General features: G+C 40.7%; 1 protein-coding gene across 3 annotated transcripts in view; it reads left to right on the forward strand.

Moving 5' to 3' along the window:
• The window catches only part of ap2b1 (adaptor related protein complex 2 subunit beta 1), a 91178-nt gene extending 76319 nt beyond the window's left edge, over positions 1 to 14859 (forward strand). For all 3 annotated transcript variants that reach the window (XM_021617928.2, XM_036989983.1, XM_021617926.2), the window contains 2 exons: positions 9688 to 9842; positions 12626 to 14859. In XM_021617928.2, coding sequence (XP_021473603.1) covers positions 9688 to 9842; positions 12626 to 12700 — 230 coding nt within the window. In that variant the 3' untranslated portion in view covers positions 12701 to 14859. The remainder of the gene's footprint in view (positions 1 to 9687; positions 9843 to 12625) is intronic.
• Positions 14860 to 18057: the final 3198 nt, after the last annotated feature.

Genomic DNA, 18057 nt, shown 5'->3' on the forward strand with positions numbered 1-18057 from the left:
TGCTGGTGATTCAGTGGAAGGAGACGTCATTTGATGAGGGGAGAGCATGCGAAGACGGATTAAATGCATGAAGAGCTCTCTATGCATCCGTCTACAGTTGAAGTCAGAAGTTTACATACACCTTAGCCAAATACATTTAAACTCAGTTTTTCTTGGTGAGTCAGAAGTTTACATACACTCAATTAGTATTTGGTTGCATTGCCTTTAAAATGTTTAACTTGGCTCAAACATTTTGGGTAGCCTTCCACAAGTTTCCCACAATAAGTTGGGTGAATTTTGGCCCATTCCTCCTGACAAAGCTGGTGTAACTGAGTCAGGTTTGTAGGCCTCCTTGCTCACACACGCTTTTTCAGATCTGCCCACAAATTTTCTATGGGATTGAGGTCAGGGCTTTGTGATGGCCACTCCAATACCTTGATTTTGTTGTCCTTAAGCCATTTTGCCACAACTTTGGAAGTATGCTTGGGGTCATTGTCCATTTGGAAGACCCATTTGTGACCAAGCTTTAACTTCCTGACTTGTCTTGAGATGTTGCTTCAATATATCCACATAATTGTCCTTCCTCATGATGCCATCTATTTTGTGAAGTGCACCAGTCCCTCCTGCAGCAAAGCACCCCCACAACATGATGCTGCCACCCCGTGCTTCACGGTTGGGATGGTGTTCTTTGGCTTGCAAGCCTCCCCCTTTTTCCTCCAAACATAACAATGGTCATTTTGGCCAAACAGTTCTATTTTTGTCATCAGACCAGAGGACATTTCTCCAAAAAGTACGATCTTTGTCCCCATGTGCAGTTGCAAACAGTAGTCTGGCTTTTTTATGGCGGTTTTGGAGCAGTGGCTTCTTCCTTGCTGAGCGGCCTTTCAGGTTATGTCGATATATGACTTGTTTTACTGTGGGTATAGATACTTTTGTTCCTGTTTCCTCCAGCATCTTCACAAGGTCCTTTGCTGTTGTTCTGGGATTGATTTGCACTTTTCGCACCAAAGTACGTTCATCTCTAGGAGACAGAACGCGTCTCCTTCCTGAGCGGTATGACGGTTGCGTGGTCCCATGGTGTTTATACTTGCGTACTATTGTTTGTACAGATGAACGGGGTACATACAGGCATTTGGAAATTGCTCCCAAGGATGAACCAGCCTTGTGAAGGTCTACAATTTTTTTTCTGAGGTCTTTGCTTGACATCATGGTAAAATCAAAAGAAACCAGCAGAGGCACTGCGTTTGAAGGTAGGCCTTGAAATACATCCACAGGTACACCTCCAATTGACACAAATTATGTGATTTAGACTATCAGAAGCTTCTAAAGCCATGACATAATTTTCTGGAATTTCCCAAGCTGTTTAAAGGCACAGTTAACTTAGTGTATGTAAACTTCTGTCCAACTGGAATTGTGATACAGTGAATTATAAGAAACTTGTGGAGTGGTTGAAAAACTAGTTTTAATGACCTAAGTGTATGTAAATTTCCGACTTCAACTTATTTAAACTTTTGATGCACTTAACAAACAATCGACAAATGACAGATGGTCACCTGCATCATCCATCAACATATGAGCCCCGTAGAAAAACCCTTTCCCCATTACATGCTTAGTCAGTTTTTAACAGATATGAAATCTCTGTGTGTGCTTCGGTGACTTGGTGATGTTTTGGCCTGTTGTCTTCACAGAGCTCAAGTCTGAATCACAATTACTACTATCCTCTCCTTTCACTGATCTAACATGTTGATCCAACTACAGGACAGAGAGGGCAGTTATTGTTTTGGGAAGGTAGTATATGGAGGGGAGTAGCTTTAGTTATTGTTTAGTACACATGCAAGGTCTGATTTACCAAAATGGACAGGTGACCTTTGAAACCACAAAATCAAATAATTTCCTAATTTGTGTTCACCACACTGAAGCCAGTTGATTAAACACAGAGCTGAGGCATTGGTTTAAAAGAGATGCTACTGGTTTACTGGAGAACCAGATAACATGACTAGGGGTTTTAAGTGGTAGCATTCATTGGTGGAATTGGCCTTTTCCTCTAACCCTCTTGCTGTGTTGCAGTAACCACAACATCACCGCCTTAAGTTCCAGGGTTACACACCTGCCTACAATTTATTTGTCGATATCATTCCATTCACACCTACAGGAACACATGTGCACACACACACAGATTCACACACACTCTCTCAAACACACAAATGCACATTCTCATATTCTCTCATTATTTCAGCATTTTCATTCCAATAATGCCTGATCCTCCTACGCCACTCTGGGGTCACAAAGTATTGACCCTCTCCAGCCCCAGGTTACAAGGACAGCTCCGCTCATGCATTCCCTCACCTTGGCTGTGATAAGCAGCTTTGGAGTGTGGAAATTAATGGAATGATTGGAGGCTCTTTTCATGTTCATTGTCACTGGCTCTCTGTGAGCTAAATACAGTGTGAGAGAAAGCTGTGTTCTATAAGCTTCTTTAGAGAAATGCTTTTTCTGGGAAATTGGTTGTTGGTTTCATTAGTTATTTGTACTTCCATTTCCACACCTAGTAAATTGTTTTATAGGTATCTATTGTAAATTCAGACTGGAATTGTGAGTCTCTCATCTTCATATTAAGAGAATGGTAGAGCAGTGGTATTCAAACTATTTCAGCAGGGACCCCATTTTTTTTCCACCATCCCAAATCTAATGAGACAACCTTAGTGTACGTTTAGATTTTTACATCAAATAATCTTCAATTCATTACATTCTTCTCTTTTATCAAAATTAAGAGAAACAATGACTACATTTCCTCAATAAAATAGATTTTTGAATTGATCTTTCTTAAAAAGTACAAACTACAAACAAAAGTTAGTTTGTATATTGTCCCATAAAGTAATCTGTACTCTGCTTGACATGCAATACTACATTAGCATAATTTAAAACAAGGCTTTTTCCGCAGCCACTGTAGAGCCATGAGTCACAAATAAAAAAAATAAAAAAAATTATATATATATATATATATATATATATATATATATATATATATATAGGCTAGTTGAAAACAAGTTCTCATTTACAACTGCGACCTGGCCAAGATAAAGCAAAGCAGTTCGACACATACAACAACACAGAGTTACACATGGAATAAACAAACATACAGTCAATAATACAGTAGAGAAAGAAAAAGAAAAATCTATATACATTGTGTGCAAATGAGATAAGGGAAGGCAATAAATAGGCTATGGTGGTGAAGTAATTACAATATAGCAATTAAACACTGGAATGGTAGATGTGCAGAAGATGAATGTGCAAGTAGAGATACTGGGGTGCAAAGGAGCAAGATAAATAAATACAGTATGGGGATGAGGTAGTTGGATGGGCTATTTACAGATGGGCTATGTACAGGTGCAGTGATCTGTGAGCTGCTCTGACAGCTGGTGCTTAAAGCTAGTGAGGGAGATACAGTGGGGCAAAAAAGTATTTAGTCAGCCACCAATTGTGCAAGTTCTCCCACTTAAAAAGACGATGCCTGTAATTTTCATCATAGGTACACTTCAACTATGACAGACAAAATGAGAAAAAAAATCCAGAAAATCACATTGTAGGATTTTTAATAGATTTATTTGCAAATTATTGTGGAAAATAAGTATTTGGTCAATAACAAAAGTTTCTCAATACTTTATATACCCTTTGTTGGCAATGACAGAGGTCAAACATTTTCTGTAAGTCTTCAAGGTTTTCACACACTGTTGCTGGTATTTTGGCCCATTCCTCCATGCAGATCTCCTCTAGAGCAGTGATGTTTTGGGGCTGATGCTGGGCAACACGGACTTCCAACTCCCTCCAAAGATTTTCTATGGGGTTGAGATCTGGAGACTGGCTAGGCCACTCCAGGACCTTGAAATGCTTCTTACGAAGCCACTCCTTCGTTGCCCGGGCGGTGTGTTTGGGATCATTGTCATGCTGAAAGACCCAGCCACGTTTCATCTTCAATGCCCTTGCTGATGGAAGGAGGTTTTCACTCAAAATCTCACGATACATGGCCCCATTCATTCTTTCCTTTACACGGATCAGTCATCCATCCTGGTCCCTTTGCAGAAAAACAGCCCCAAAGCATGATGTTTCCACCCCCATGCTTCACAGTAGGTATGGTGTTCTTTGGATGCAACTCAGCATTCTTTGTCCTCCAAACACGACGAGTTGAGTTTTTACCAAAAAGTTATATTTTGGTTTCATCTGACCATATGACATTCTCCCAATCTTCTTCTGGATCATCCAAATGCTCTCTAGCAAACTTCAGACGGGCCTGGACGTGTACTGGCTTAAGCAGGGGGACACGTCTGGCACTGCAGGATTTGAGTCCCTGGCGGCGTAGTGTGTTACTGATGGTAGGCTTTGTTACTTTGGTCCCAGCTCTCTGCAGGTCATTCACTAGGTCCCCCCGTGAGGTTCTGGGATTTTTGCTCACCGTTCTTGTAATCATTTTGAGAGATCTTGCGTGGAGCCCCAGATCGAGGGAGATTATCAGTGGTCTTGTATGTCTTCCATTTCCTAATAATTGCTCCCACAGTTGATTTCTTCAAACCAAGCTGCTTACCTATTGCAGATTCAGTGTTCCCAGCCTGGTGCAGGTCTACAATTTTGTTTCTGGTGTCCTTTGACAGCTCTTTGGTCTTGGCCATAGTGGAGTTTGGAGTGTGACTGTTTGAGGTTGTGGACAGGTGTCTTTTATACTGATAACAAGTTCAAACAGGTGCCATTAATACAGGTAACGAGTGGAGGACAGAGGAGCCTCTTAAAGAAGAAGTTACAGGTCTGTGAGAGCCAGAAATCTTGCTTGTTTGTAGGTGACCAAATACTTATTTTCCACCATAATTTGCAAATAAATTCATAAAAAAATCCTACAATGTGATTTTCTGGATTTTCTTTCCCTCATTGTCTGTCATAGTTGAAGTGTACCTATGATGAAAATTACAGGCCTCTCTCATCTTTTTAAGTGGGAGAACTTGCACAATTGGTGGCTGACTAAATACTTTTTTGCCCCACTGTATGTGTTTCCAACTTTATTGATTTTTGCAGTTTGTTCCAGTCATTGGCCGTAGAGAACTGGAAGGAAAGGCGGTCAAAGGAGGAATTGGCTTTGGGAGTGACCAGTGAAATATACCTGCTGGAGTGCGTGCTACGGGTGGGTGCTGCTATGGTGACCAGTGAGCTGAGATAAGGCGCAGCTTTACCTAGCCAGTGGGTTTGGCGATGAGTATGAAGCAAGGGCCAGCCAACGAGAGCGTACAGGTTGCAGTGGTGGGTAGTGTATGGGGCTTTGGTGACAAAACGGATGGCACTGTGATAGACTGCATCCAATTTGTTGAGTAGAGTGTTGGAGGCTATTTTGTAAATGACATCGCCGAAGTTGAGGATCGGTAGGATGGTCAGTTTTACGAGGGTATGTTTGGCAGCATGAGTGAAGGATGCTTTGTTGCGAAATAGGAAGCCGATTCTAGATTTCATTTTGGATTGGAGTCTGTTTAATTTGAGTCTGTAAGGAGAGATTACAGTCTAACCAGACACCTAGGTATTTGTAGTTGTCCACGTATTCTTAGTCAGAACCGTCCAGAGTAGTGGGCAGGTGCGGGCAGCAATTGGTTGAAGAGCATGCATTTAGATTTACTTGCATTTAAGAGCAGTTGGAGGCCACGGAAGGAGAGTTGTATGGCATTGAAGCTAGTGGTGTAGTATTATGGTATACTAATTAGAGGTCGACCGATTATGATTTTCCAACGCCGATACCGATTATTGGAGGACAAAAAAAAGCTGATACTGATTATTCGGCCGATAAAAAAATAAAAAAAGTGTGTGTGTATGTATATATATATATATATATATATATATATATATATATATATATATATATATACATACATACATACATACATACATATACATATTTTTGTAATAATTTTTGTAATAATGACAATTGCAACAATACTGAATGAGCAATGAACACTTATTTTAACTTAATATAATACATATGGGCTTTTGGATGGGTGTTCTTAAGGTGATTTCACAGGTTGGTGGTATTTTTTGATTTAGCCGTTGCTGACCCCATGCTTACATCTTTATCACAAATAAGACAGCTTGCTTTCCCTGGTGCCAATTCCATGTAATAGTCCCACACTGGTGCTCTGCTTTTCTCTGCCATCTGTAAAACACACACAGCTCTGAAGTGACAATGATACTGAAGAGTCTGCTTAGGAGACAAATACTCTCAACTGTTTGAATAAAAAATAGAGTTTAAGTTACCTGTGATGAATGTTGAAATCAAAAACTAATTTCTACATGCAGGAAATCCTATTTTAATAATGGACATGGTAAGAATTGACTACCAAAGTGTGAGTCATAATTCCCATGACACCTTCTAGCAAAATCTGAAAAGCGGTTCCTTCATTCATTTATTCCATAGGATATTTTTAGATTCACTTAAAATAAGGTCGGTGTTTCGTGTAGACTTACACCACCTTGCCAATTTTATAACTGTGTAGATATCCATAGGACAAGGTAACTCTAATCAATATTGGCTAAAAATAAGCGAAGATAAAACATTTTGTAGTGGATTTATGAAAATATTTTGACAAACGTTACCTTATCCTAGTGAGATTTACACGGGTATCAAAACGCAGAGGCGGTTTAAGCCTGCACGAAACACAGACCTTATTTGAAGTAGATCATGACCTTCTCTATGGAAGACATGAACAGAGGCGGTTTAAGCCTGCACTAAACACAGACCTTATTTGAAGTAGATCATGACATTCTCTATGGAAGACATGAACAGAGGCGGTTTAAGCCTGCACTAAACACAGACCTTATTTGAAGTAGATCATGACATTCTCTGTGGAAAACATGAACAGAGGCGGTTTAAGCCTGCACTAAACACAGACCTTATTTGAAGTAGATCAAGACATTCTCTATGGAAGACAGGAACGGTAAAATAACGAAGGAACCCCTTTCAAGTTCAGCCGCAAGTTATTACAGGAATTATAACGCGTCGACTATTTCTCCCTAAACCATATACCTTTGACTATTACGAGCCTGCTGCTGCCTACCACCCCTCAGTCAGACTGCTATATCAAATCATAGACTTAACTATAATAAAACACATAGAAATATGAGCATTAGGTCAAATCCGGAAACTTATCACCTCGAAAAACAAAACGTTTATTCCGTTCCGTATTTTATCTAAAGGGTGGCATCCATGAGTCTAAATATTGCTGTTACATTGCACAACCTTCAATGTTATGTCATAATTACGTAAAATTCTGGCAAATTAGTTCGCAAAGAGCCAGGCGGCCCAAACTGTTGCATATACCCTGACTCTGCTTGCAATGAACGCAAGAGAAGTGACACAATTTCACCTGGTTAATATTGCCTGCTAACCTGGATTTCTTTTAGCTAAATATGCAGGTTTAAAAATATATACTTCTGTGTATTGATTTTAAGAAAGGCATTGATGTTTTTGGTTAAGTACACATTGGAGCAACGACAGTCGTTGATTGATTATTTTTTATAAGATAAGTTTAATGCTGCTAGCAACTTACCTTGGCTTACTGCATTCGCATAACAGGTAGGCTCCTCGTGAGGCAGGTGGTTAGAGCGTTGGACTAGTTAACTGTAAGGTTGCAAGATTGGATTCCCCCGAGCTGACAAGGTAAAAATCTGTCGTTCTGCCTCGTTCCTAGGCCGCCATTGAAAATAAGAATGTGTTCTTAACTGACTTGCCTAGTTAAATCAAATATTAAATAAAGGTGTAAAAATTTACAGTAAAAAAAAAAATCAGCAAAATCGGCGCCCAAAAATAACGATTTCCGATTGTTATGAAAACTTGAAATCGGCCCTAATTAAATCGGCCATTCCGATTTAATCAGTCAACCTCTAATACTAATGGTGTGACTGGTATAGCAAATCCGAAACATTTGTTACCAAGTTGGCAAATTACTAGCTAGCTAATGAGGGTAATCTCTCATCACTTTAAATGGTCTTGAATCATGCTTTTGATTTTAGTGTATATCACATTTGCCCAGTAATCAGTGTTTGTCTCTCTTCTTCATTTGAAGACATAGCATGTCAATGTGATAGTGGTTGGATGGTTTCAAAGGCTGTTATTAGAATACAACAGACATCCTTTCTGCCCTTAAAAAGACTATTCGACAATTCACTTTCTGCCTAGAAAATGACAAGCCACTGACCACTTAAGTTGCCACTCACATTAAAACAAAGTGGGGTAACAAAAAACAGTCACCTGCCATCTATGACTGACAAGTGTTGCTCCAAGGTAAATGGTTAGAGCGTGGGAGCCTTGCCCACCAGAAGTCTCCCTGCAGACTATAACCTAATAAAGACACGTCGTACAGGAAGATGTTCCACTGCACTGTAGGAGAGATCAACTTCTCTTTTCCACTGTGACTAGTCCTGCCTTTTTTAACCCTTCTTTTTCTCCTTCTCTCCATTCACCGCCTGCTTCTCAGGACTCCTTTCAAGGCTCTTCGCCTCACCTCTCCACTCCCTCTTTCCCTGAAGGAGACTTCACACAAGCTATTTAATGATAACCCACACCATGCCCTGTTGCCCCCAGACAACAGGGTGACTAGGGGGTGAGAGTGGTGGCACTGACCAGTGCTCAGGACAGGACCTACAATGGGACATGGGCCTCGGGGTCAGCGGTTATGGTAGTGGTAGTTAGTCCTTTGACCTATGATTTTAAGCCCCTTAGACATAGTGTCTAGTGCCATCCCCCCACATCTAGATGTGAGATCTGGAAGTTGTAGTAGCTACTCCCTGTACTGACAGTCCACAATAAGAATGCAGCATACGCACTGTTAGAAGTTACCCTAGCTCTGTTCCTTCCTTAAAGTCCTACTTAGATCGTGACACTTTTTTTTCCTCACGTAGAAGCACAAAGGAGGGACTTAGCTCCTGCAGTTGTTTTGTGAAGCTAATGTAGATGTATTAGCTGAGCTGCTCCCTGCTGCCAGTAGTTAGCCATGCTCACAGAGAAACCATTAGAGTTGCCTTAAGGGTAAAGATTGACTGGGACAGAGGAATAGGCAGCTGATGTAGGTCATGGAAATGTAATGATATATCAGGCAACGTGTGTAGTCTAATATGAGTCAAGAGCAGCGAACAGGATATGATAAAGCTATTATTCTGAATTTTGTCTTACAACAAGATGGAGATTAAAATGTAATGTATCGAGTCCCTCAGTCCTAGTTTTTAGATGAAGCTGCAAACCAATAATGGAAACTCTTCCTAATCCGTAGACTAGAGAATGAAGCGTCCAAAAATGAAGCTGCTATTGTACAATACCTCAGTCAATAGATAACTCCTCTCTCAGTTCTGTATGTCTAAATGAGTACTGTAAGTACAAAGAATGAATTTGAACTGCTGAACCGCAATACACCAGAGAATGCACTTATCCAATGTGCACTTAACAGTAGTCAACCTTAGGCGAAGCTTAGCCCCAAGGCCTGTATTCTATGTAGCGCTGATTTCCACCTAGAGTTGCAAAATTCCATTTTTAATTTTTTTTATTACATTTTCAATTTAAGGATTCCCTCTCAGCTTATTCCCTCATGATTCCAGAAATCCTTTAACCACGATTTCTCCCCAAAATGTTTTACATTTCGATCCCAACTTCAACTATATTCCTGACTCGTATGTAATGTGGCCTTGTAGACACGGTGTCGGGGAAGCTGCAGAACGACAACATCTACACCATCGCCAAGAGGAACGTGGAGGGCCAGGATATGCTCTACCAGTCCCTCAAGCTCACCAACGGCATCTGGATCCTGGCTGAGCTCCGCATCCAACCCGGCAACCCCAACTACACAGTAAGACACCCACCGAACCTCAACCCTCCTAATTCAGAACTCACACATATTGTAGAACGTTTTTTTAATCGGTAAAGGTCTGAAGTGCCAAGCAGAAGGCAAGGTAGCACACACATATTTCCTGGCAAGGAGGGTTGGCTTTCATACATCAAATAAAACCATACTCATTGGTGGATGATATACCATTTGTTGACTGTATTAATATTTCCACCCTTCCCTCCAGCTGAACATACCCCAAAGGCCCTAGACAGCAGCTTCTCTACACTCTCTTATAATAAAGTGCATGTTACATCCAGGAGGTAGTACAGTGGTACCTAGAGATGGTTTATGGAAGTAATGAAAGTTATCGATCTTCTTTGTTTAACACACACCCAGCCATATCCTGTTCCCTCATCATGTGTTTGAAGGAGCCTGTTCATCATCGAGGGCTCATTGGGAATGACCTGTCACCTGGCAGAGTAATGGCAGGCAATGAACAAGGTCAAAAGCCCCATGTAGCACTGCTAATAGCTCCTTAAGGCAGGCTTGGTCAGGTGCATCAAGTCAGTTTGTCTAGTGAGTCCAGACTCATAGACAGGTCCTTAATTGATTCCTTTCTTAGCCATTCAAGGACAAACATGCATACTGATGAATGTATTCAGGTGAGGTCTAAAACATATTTTATATTGAGATTTTTTTTACTTTCTTCTTTCCTATTATTTCTTTCAAGTGCTTTCTTTTCCCTAAGTTATAGTCCTGTACTTTTTCTTTGGTTATGTCACCTCAGCGGAGTCTCTGACAACTCGTCACCCGCCTTGATCTCTTCAACAGGTCTCTATGGCTCATAGTGTAAAGTTAGAGGTTGTTGTCAGGGAAGATCTGTGAGCTCAGTGATCAAGCTGAAGGCTCTTTAGAAAACAAACAGTGTAGCAGCACACTCATATTTCCTGGCAATAAGGAGGGCTGACATTCATACATCCAATAAAACCATACTCATTGGTGGATGATATTCCATTTGTTGACCGTATTAATTGTAAATTAACACAGCGATAGCCTTCTGTCCTCACCAGATCAACTGTCTATCAGTATTTTCTTATTGTTATTCTTCAAGTAAACCACCTGTCAAAAGCTTGATAGCAGGGAGTGTCACAACACCTAAAATGTGATTATTTGTGTTATGCATTAGCAACAATTCTCGTGTTCATGTGAAGCTCCAGGCAAAAAAAATGTCAGCATCAGTAAGCCATGGAGGATTCCCAGCTCTCTGACCATCTCTGGCAGTGCTTACCCACTGGTACTCTCCACAGTAGAACTTCAGTGCTGCTGTCCCCAGCTGTCAGAGGCTGCTGTGTTCTGACTGCCTGGCTGGGTGACTACATTCATCTCCAGATTAGCGCCTCCTCACCCTGATTGTTTTACAGGCAGCTATTCAGGCACTGTCTGCTCCCTGGCTTGATTACCTGTGATGGGCATCTCCTCAAGGAAAAGCCTGTTTGGCCTGGCTGGCCATGCTGTCAGTCTACAGCTAATTGATTCATAATGGGAATTCAACCCAGGGTCCCCTCAGAGCAGTCGTGCTGCTGCAGCCTGTGGATAACAGTGGGATAGGGTAGATTAGTTAGACTCTAGAAAGAGAAAGTTCCTGGGAAAACTTCATTTGCAAGAAAATAAATCTTGCTTGTGACCAACTGGTTTGAAAGCCGGCACTGCTATGGGTTAAAAGACTGTTAGCCCGTCAAAGCAGTTGAGAACAAACACTTATCCTATGACGTCAGGGCAGTGGAAGACTGATAATAATAGAAAGTGAGCTATTGTGATGGCCATGGCTGCGTTTTTCCCCCATACATAGATAATATACTGGGGTTATTTCATTGACAGTTAATATCAACCTTTCTGTGTCTCTGAGGACATGTGTAGGGCTTTGTGCTCCAGTCTATACACACCATCATATACATAGATATTTATATTCCGGACTCTGGCATTGCTTTATTTCTTAATTCCTTTCTTTTTATTTTGGGGGATTTGTGTGTATTGTTAGTTACTACTACACTGTTGGCGCTAGAAATAAGCATTTTGCTGCACCTGCGATAACATCTGCAAAATATGTGTACGCAACCAATAACATTTGATTTGATTTAGCACATAAAGTACAACATTATTGTTGCTAAGCCACTGAAAGAATGCACCTAGCAAAGACTTAGCACAGAGGCTGAACATTTTTTCAAAATGGTCAAGGGCTGCTTTTGTGGGGCCAATTTATTGACAGACTCCTCTCAGACAAATACCTTTGGGACAGCATCAAAAGGCCGGTCATGGAACAGTGAGAACATATGGACCAGGCCATAATAACAGAAGAATGTCTGACTACGTACTAGTATTTATTCATGTTGTAGTGGTTGTAAAGAGGAAGTATGGAGAGAAAGTGAGACTTCAAAAAAAAAAAGTTTAAATACATCTGTGGAATCCAATAATCAGGAAACGTGAGTAGGGGTGGTAAGATTTTTCAATTAGTCTCAGACTTAATTAGGCCACTGTCAATAGAAACTGATTAATGCAGATGTTAAATCTGGTCGAAGGAAAATGCATTAACTGATTTAATATACTTTATAGACATACTCAATAACACTATTATATATTATTGTATTATATAATTTTGTTTACACGAAGTGTCCCGAATGAAAAGAGTTGCAAAGCAATTAAACTGTTGTGCAGTGGGTAAGGTGAAGTGTTCAGTTATTGAGCTGATAGGTAACCTACAGTGTAGTTGTACATCAATCTATATATTTGCATGTTCTCTCTTCCAGCTGTCCTTGAAGTGCCGGGCTCCTGAGGTTACCCAGTATGTCTACCAGGTGTACTATTCAGTCCTGAAGAACTGAACTCTCTCTCCGTCCACTCACTCACCACCCTCCACTCCACACCTCTCTCCAAGAACAAACAGCAGCTGTTAGCGTTCTAGTCATGCATTATTCCTCTCCACCATCCTTACCTCCATGGGAGAATGTGACATCCCCAGTCCATCCTTAACTAAATGTCTTAATGTCGTAAAATGTGGTTGATGGTGAAGCTCTCCAAAAAATAAACCTTTCATATTCACTAAGCCATCGCCCCCACCTCTTTGTACTGTATTTCCAATATTGAAAAGTGTAATATCATATGTTTTTGTGTCTATTCTTTTTCATGCTTTATATTCTTCCGTGGTACTTGCCCAACCATAATCGATTGAGTGCCATCTACCAGGCCTTGCTGGAGCCGAAAATGCCAGTTGAACCAATTGCTTAGTCTCCATGATGCATCAAGTACCATTTTGAGCCAATATGGCAGTGGTGAGAGCAGAGCCAGGGAACATGAAATAGATTTTAATGCATTAGTGGATTTCATTCTGTTCTCGTTTTAGTAACCACTATGATAAACCACTATTTATGGTAGCTATTATTATGTTTGCTCCCGTCTGCCATTCCTTTTTTACTGGTGCTTGCAGGCAGCTGATCATTTCATGCTTCTCATCCCTTTTCTGATTGCTCGACCTGCCACAGCAATCAAACACCGCTATAGCCATTCCTAGATTGTCATTCCTAGATTTCCAATAATCCATGTCCTTTTGCTGGTTTTGTGCTGCAGCATTAATGAATATGCCAATAGTGAGTGTGGAATGAGTTGTCCATTCTGTATTGCTGTTCTCATGTTACATTGATTGCAATGAGATAGTATGTATTATTCTTTAATTGTAAGATTGTTATTGATATTCCATTTGCAGCTGTTCATCTAAACAGAACTCAAACCCTGGGTCAATATCATTTGATATTTTTTTCTTAGTAGGGAACAACCCCATACTGTCATCAATGACATGCCTAGTGTATGTGTTTGTATTATTGTGCTGTTAAAACCACCTTCCTGGCATTGCTTTATCCTGAACATGGAGGATATGTAGTGCTTGCAGCCCACCTAAAAGACCAGGGTCACCCCTCTATGATTATACTGTGCAGTGACCTGGTATAGTTTGTAGACATGAAGTTCTGTACAACTAATGAAAGATTATTATATTACTACCAGAATAAGTGTGCTTGAAATCCATAACAGAAAAACAGTGGCACTATATTCCAGTTATGTACCAAGTCCTCATATGTGGAAGTTTTATTTTACCTGTATTTAACTAGGCAAGTCAATTAAGAACAAAGTCTTATTTTCAATGATGGCCTAGGAACAGTGGGTTAACTGCCTGTTCAGGAGCAGAACAACAGATTTGTACCTTGTCAGCTAGGGGATATGAACGAACTTGCAACCTTTCGGTTACTAGCCCAACGCTCTAACCACTAGTCTACCCTGCCGCCCCAGTAATCTAAATAATTTTATTTATAAATGTATACAAACTGATGTGATTTTAATATGCCATATCTCTATGAACATTGTTGTTATACCTCTGCTAGTTGAGCTCAAACATTTTAATAATTTGATTTAAGCCAATGTAAAAAGCAGTCTCAAGGGTACCAATTGTGTATGTGACTTTAGCTTCTTAATTGTATTGTTACCATACATGCTGATGTGCCTGTGAACCTGCAATAGAAGCAGTGTCCAATGCTCCCAAGAAATCTTAGCGGTCGGTTTCCCTCACCTCTCAAAACGACACTTAGCTACATGGGAATAGTTTGGATAGTCTGTAGAGCATCTAGATGGACTATCAGTAACATTTTAACTACCTACTAACCCTAGCTATGACCCTAAACTTAACCCTTACCCTAACACTTATTCTAAACCGAACCGTAACCTGGTAGTATGACCAGATATTATTATAAAGGCGTATTTGGTTCTGGCTCTCCCACCCAGAACTATGTTTGAGAAAAATATTTAATGTACTTACTCATAAGCCCAGCAACCAGGAATAGGCCAACATAACAGCTGTAGTAAGAAATAATGTGACAACTGAAATGACCATATGTTTTAGCCTTCTCAAGCTAGCCTGTTGATCCTGCATCACTCCTCATCCCCAACTTGTCACTGTATCCGCTCTTATTTCAATAAAATGTCTGTTATAAACTTATGCAGTGCCTGATGTTTCACTGTCATTGGTTCACAATCCATAATCAGTCCAAAGGTAATATGGCCAGCATGAGGCACAGCCAAATGCAGGGCCGGCATTATGGGCGGGCCCTAGGGGGCATGGCCGCCCTACCGTACCTCCTTGCCTGTTCAAATAAAGTATTGATAATTTATTTGACCGAGACGTTCGCCAACAAAAAAACGTTTTAATCTCTGATAAAGTATCAGAGAGTGAAACAGTGCCCCTCTATCTCCATACTTGTAGTCCATGTATCTGATGCTGTCTGGAAAAAATAAGTATAGCACGTCATACTTTTTCTGCCCAGACAGAAAGTGCATTCGGGAAAGTATTCAGACCCCTTCACTTTTTCCACATTTTGTTACGTTACAGCCTTATTCTCAAATGGATTCAATTTTTCCCCTCATAAATCTACCCAAAAAGCAAAAAAAATAAATATGAGATTTACATCAGTATCCAGACCCTTTACTCAGTACTTTGTTGAAGCACCTTTGGCAGCGATTACACCCTTGAGTCTTCTTGGGTATGACGCTACAAGTTTGGCACACCTGTATTTGGGGAGTTTCTCCCATTCTCTGCAGATCCTCTCAAGCTCTGTCAGGTTGGATGGGGAGTGTCACTGCACAGCTATTTTTAGGTCTCTCCAGAGATGTTCGATCGGGTTCAAGTCCGGGCTCTGGCTGGGCCACTCAAAGATATTCAGAGACTTGTCCCGAAGCCTAGAGTCGTTAGAGTCGTTGTCCCGTTGGAAGGTGAATCTTTGCCCCATTCTGAGGTCCTGAGCGCTCTGGAGCAGGTTTTCATCAAGGATCTCTCTGTACTTTGCTCTGTTCATCTTTCCCTCGATCCTGACTAGTCTCCCAATCCCTGCCACTGAAAAACATCCCCAGAGCATGATGCTGCCGCCATCATGCTTCATCGTAGGAATGGTGCCAGGTTTCCTCCAGACGTGACGCTTGGCATTCAGGCCAAAGAGTTCAATCTTGGTTTCATCAGACTAGAGAATCTTGTTTATCATGCAAAGCCTTTTAGTGACATTTTTAACTTTTTAAAATTCCTTTTTATTTTCTGTATTTTACAAATACGCAGCCCATTTTTTTTTAACAAACAAGACAAATTGAGTCCTTAGGTGCCTATTGGCAAACTCCAAGCTGGCTGTCATGTGCCTTTTACTGGGGAGTGGCTTCCGTCTGGCCACTCTACCATAAATGCCTGATTGGTGGAGTGCTGCAGAGATGGTTGTCCTTCTGGAAGGTTCTCCTATCTCCACAGAGGATCTCTGGAGCTCTGTCAGAGTGACCATAGGTTTCTTGGTCCCCTCCCTGACCAAGTCCCTTGTCCCCCGATTGCTCAGTTTGGCCTGGCGGCCAGCTCTAGGAAGAGTCTTGGTGGGTCCAAAATTCTTCCATTTAAGAATGATGGAGGCCACGGTGTTCTTGGGGACCTTTAATGCTGCATGAATGTTTTGGTACCCTTCCCCAGATCTGTGCCTCGACACAATCCTGTCTCGGAGCTCTACGGGCAATTCATTCAACCTCATGGCTTGGTTTTTGCTCTGACATGCACTGTCAACTGTGGGACCTTGTATAGATAGACAGGTGTGTGACTTTCTAAACCATGCCCAATCAATTTAATTTATCACAGGTGGACTTCAAACAAGTTGTAGAAACATCTCAAGGATGATCAATGGAAACAGGATGCTCAATTGCAAGTATCATAGCAAAGGGTTTCAATACTTGTATAAAAAAACAGAAATACCTTATTTACACATTTGCAAAAATGTCTAAACCTGGTTTTGCTTTGTCATTATGGGGTATTGTGTGTAGATTGATGAAGAAAATGTTTTATTGAATCAATTTTAGAATAAGGCTAACGTAATAAAATGTGGAAAAAGGAAAGGGGTCTGAATACTTTCCGAATGCACTGTAGGCTATCTCTGAGTTCCATATGCTAATTTCTTTAGCCTCCAATGGATCACGGTGTCCATATGGCAGAGGCTGTTGCTCATGCATTAGTTGAATTTTAACTTCCAGATTTTTATAATTTTAATTAAGATTTTTATGATTAACCACATAACAATAATTTTGAGAAAGAAAATGTTATTATTGAAATTAAACTGTTCCATGAAAATGTGCATATAAAAATAATCATAAAGGGCACACAGATAGGTAGAAATGGTAGGATAAACTGTAAACTTCCCCAAACTCACAAACTGCTCATGGTCTTTATTATAACACCCATTAACAAAAAAAACGGGCCCACCTATAGAAATCAAATGCCCCTCCAACTGATACGTTCTTGCGCAGACACTGGCCAAAGGCCAACGACAGCAGTGCATAATCTCTGTGCGTTTTGTCAAAAGATACACAGAATACATAGTGGCTCGCTTAGAATCAAACCTTATTTCACTTGGGATGCTACTGATGTTTCAGGTGCTCTTTTTTTCCTTTGGTGGGAAGGCAGTTTAACACTGACAATGTCAGTCTGAATCAGCATTTCTTTTTTTTTGTAACAGTTGAATGTCTGGGAGAAAAGCAAGCACAATGGAAGTTACACAGTCTAACGACCAGCATTATCAGTGTTGGAAAAAAGTTTCACACTGATGTGGGGATGGGGAATAAATCTAGTTTGCAATTAGCAGAGCTATATATAGGCCTATAAAATATGTCTCTGGTAATTAGTTTCTCTAATTCTCTTAAAAATATACAATAGAACGTAGTCACATTCCCATGCAGTGTCAATGTGTATATTGTTGTAAACTCATTGAAAAAAGTCTGAAGCAAAAACATCCGTCATTTCAAGGCCAAACTGTATCACAGAATAAGATCCGACAATGGTATATGTTTGCAAGGTGTGAGGTTGGCGAGTTCACATTAACTGCCTGGCTAAATCACATGAAATTGCACCTGCGTGCATAGTAAATGATTGTGAGAGGTGACGTGGACTAGACAGGTATGTGGCACGAGGTTACTTAGCAACAGGGGCAAAATATACTGTTGCTAAGAAACAGCCTCCTTACTGCCCATCGGGTGCAGTGTACACATGTTGCTCAAGCATTCGAGTTCATGCTTTAGATGAAATCGCATGCGCGCACAAAAACCTGTTCATTTCAGATGGAAGATCATGCATGTACTTCTGATGTAAGAGCCCCAGGCATTGTGTAGAAACCACATGGATCTG

The sequence above is a fragment of the Oncorhynchus mykiss genome, chromosome 10 (genome assembly GCF_013265735.2).
Source record: "Oncorhynchus mykiss isolate Arlee chromosome 10, USDA_OmykA_1.1, whole genome shotgun sequence".
Classification (NCBI taxonomy): Eukaryota; Metazoa; Chordata; class Actinopteri; order Salmoniformes; family Salmonidae; genus Oncorhynchus; species Oncorhynchus mykiss.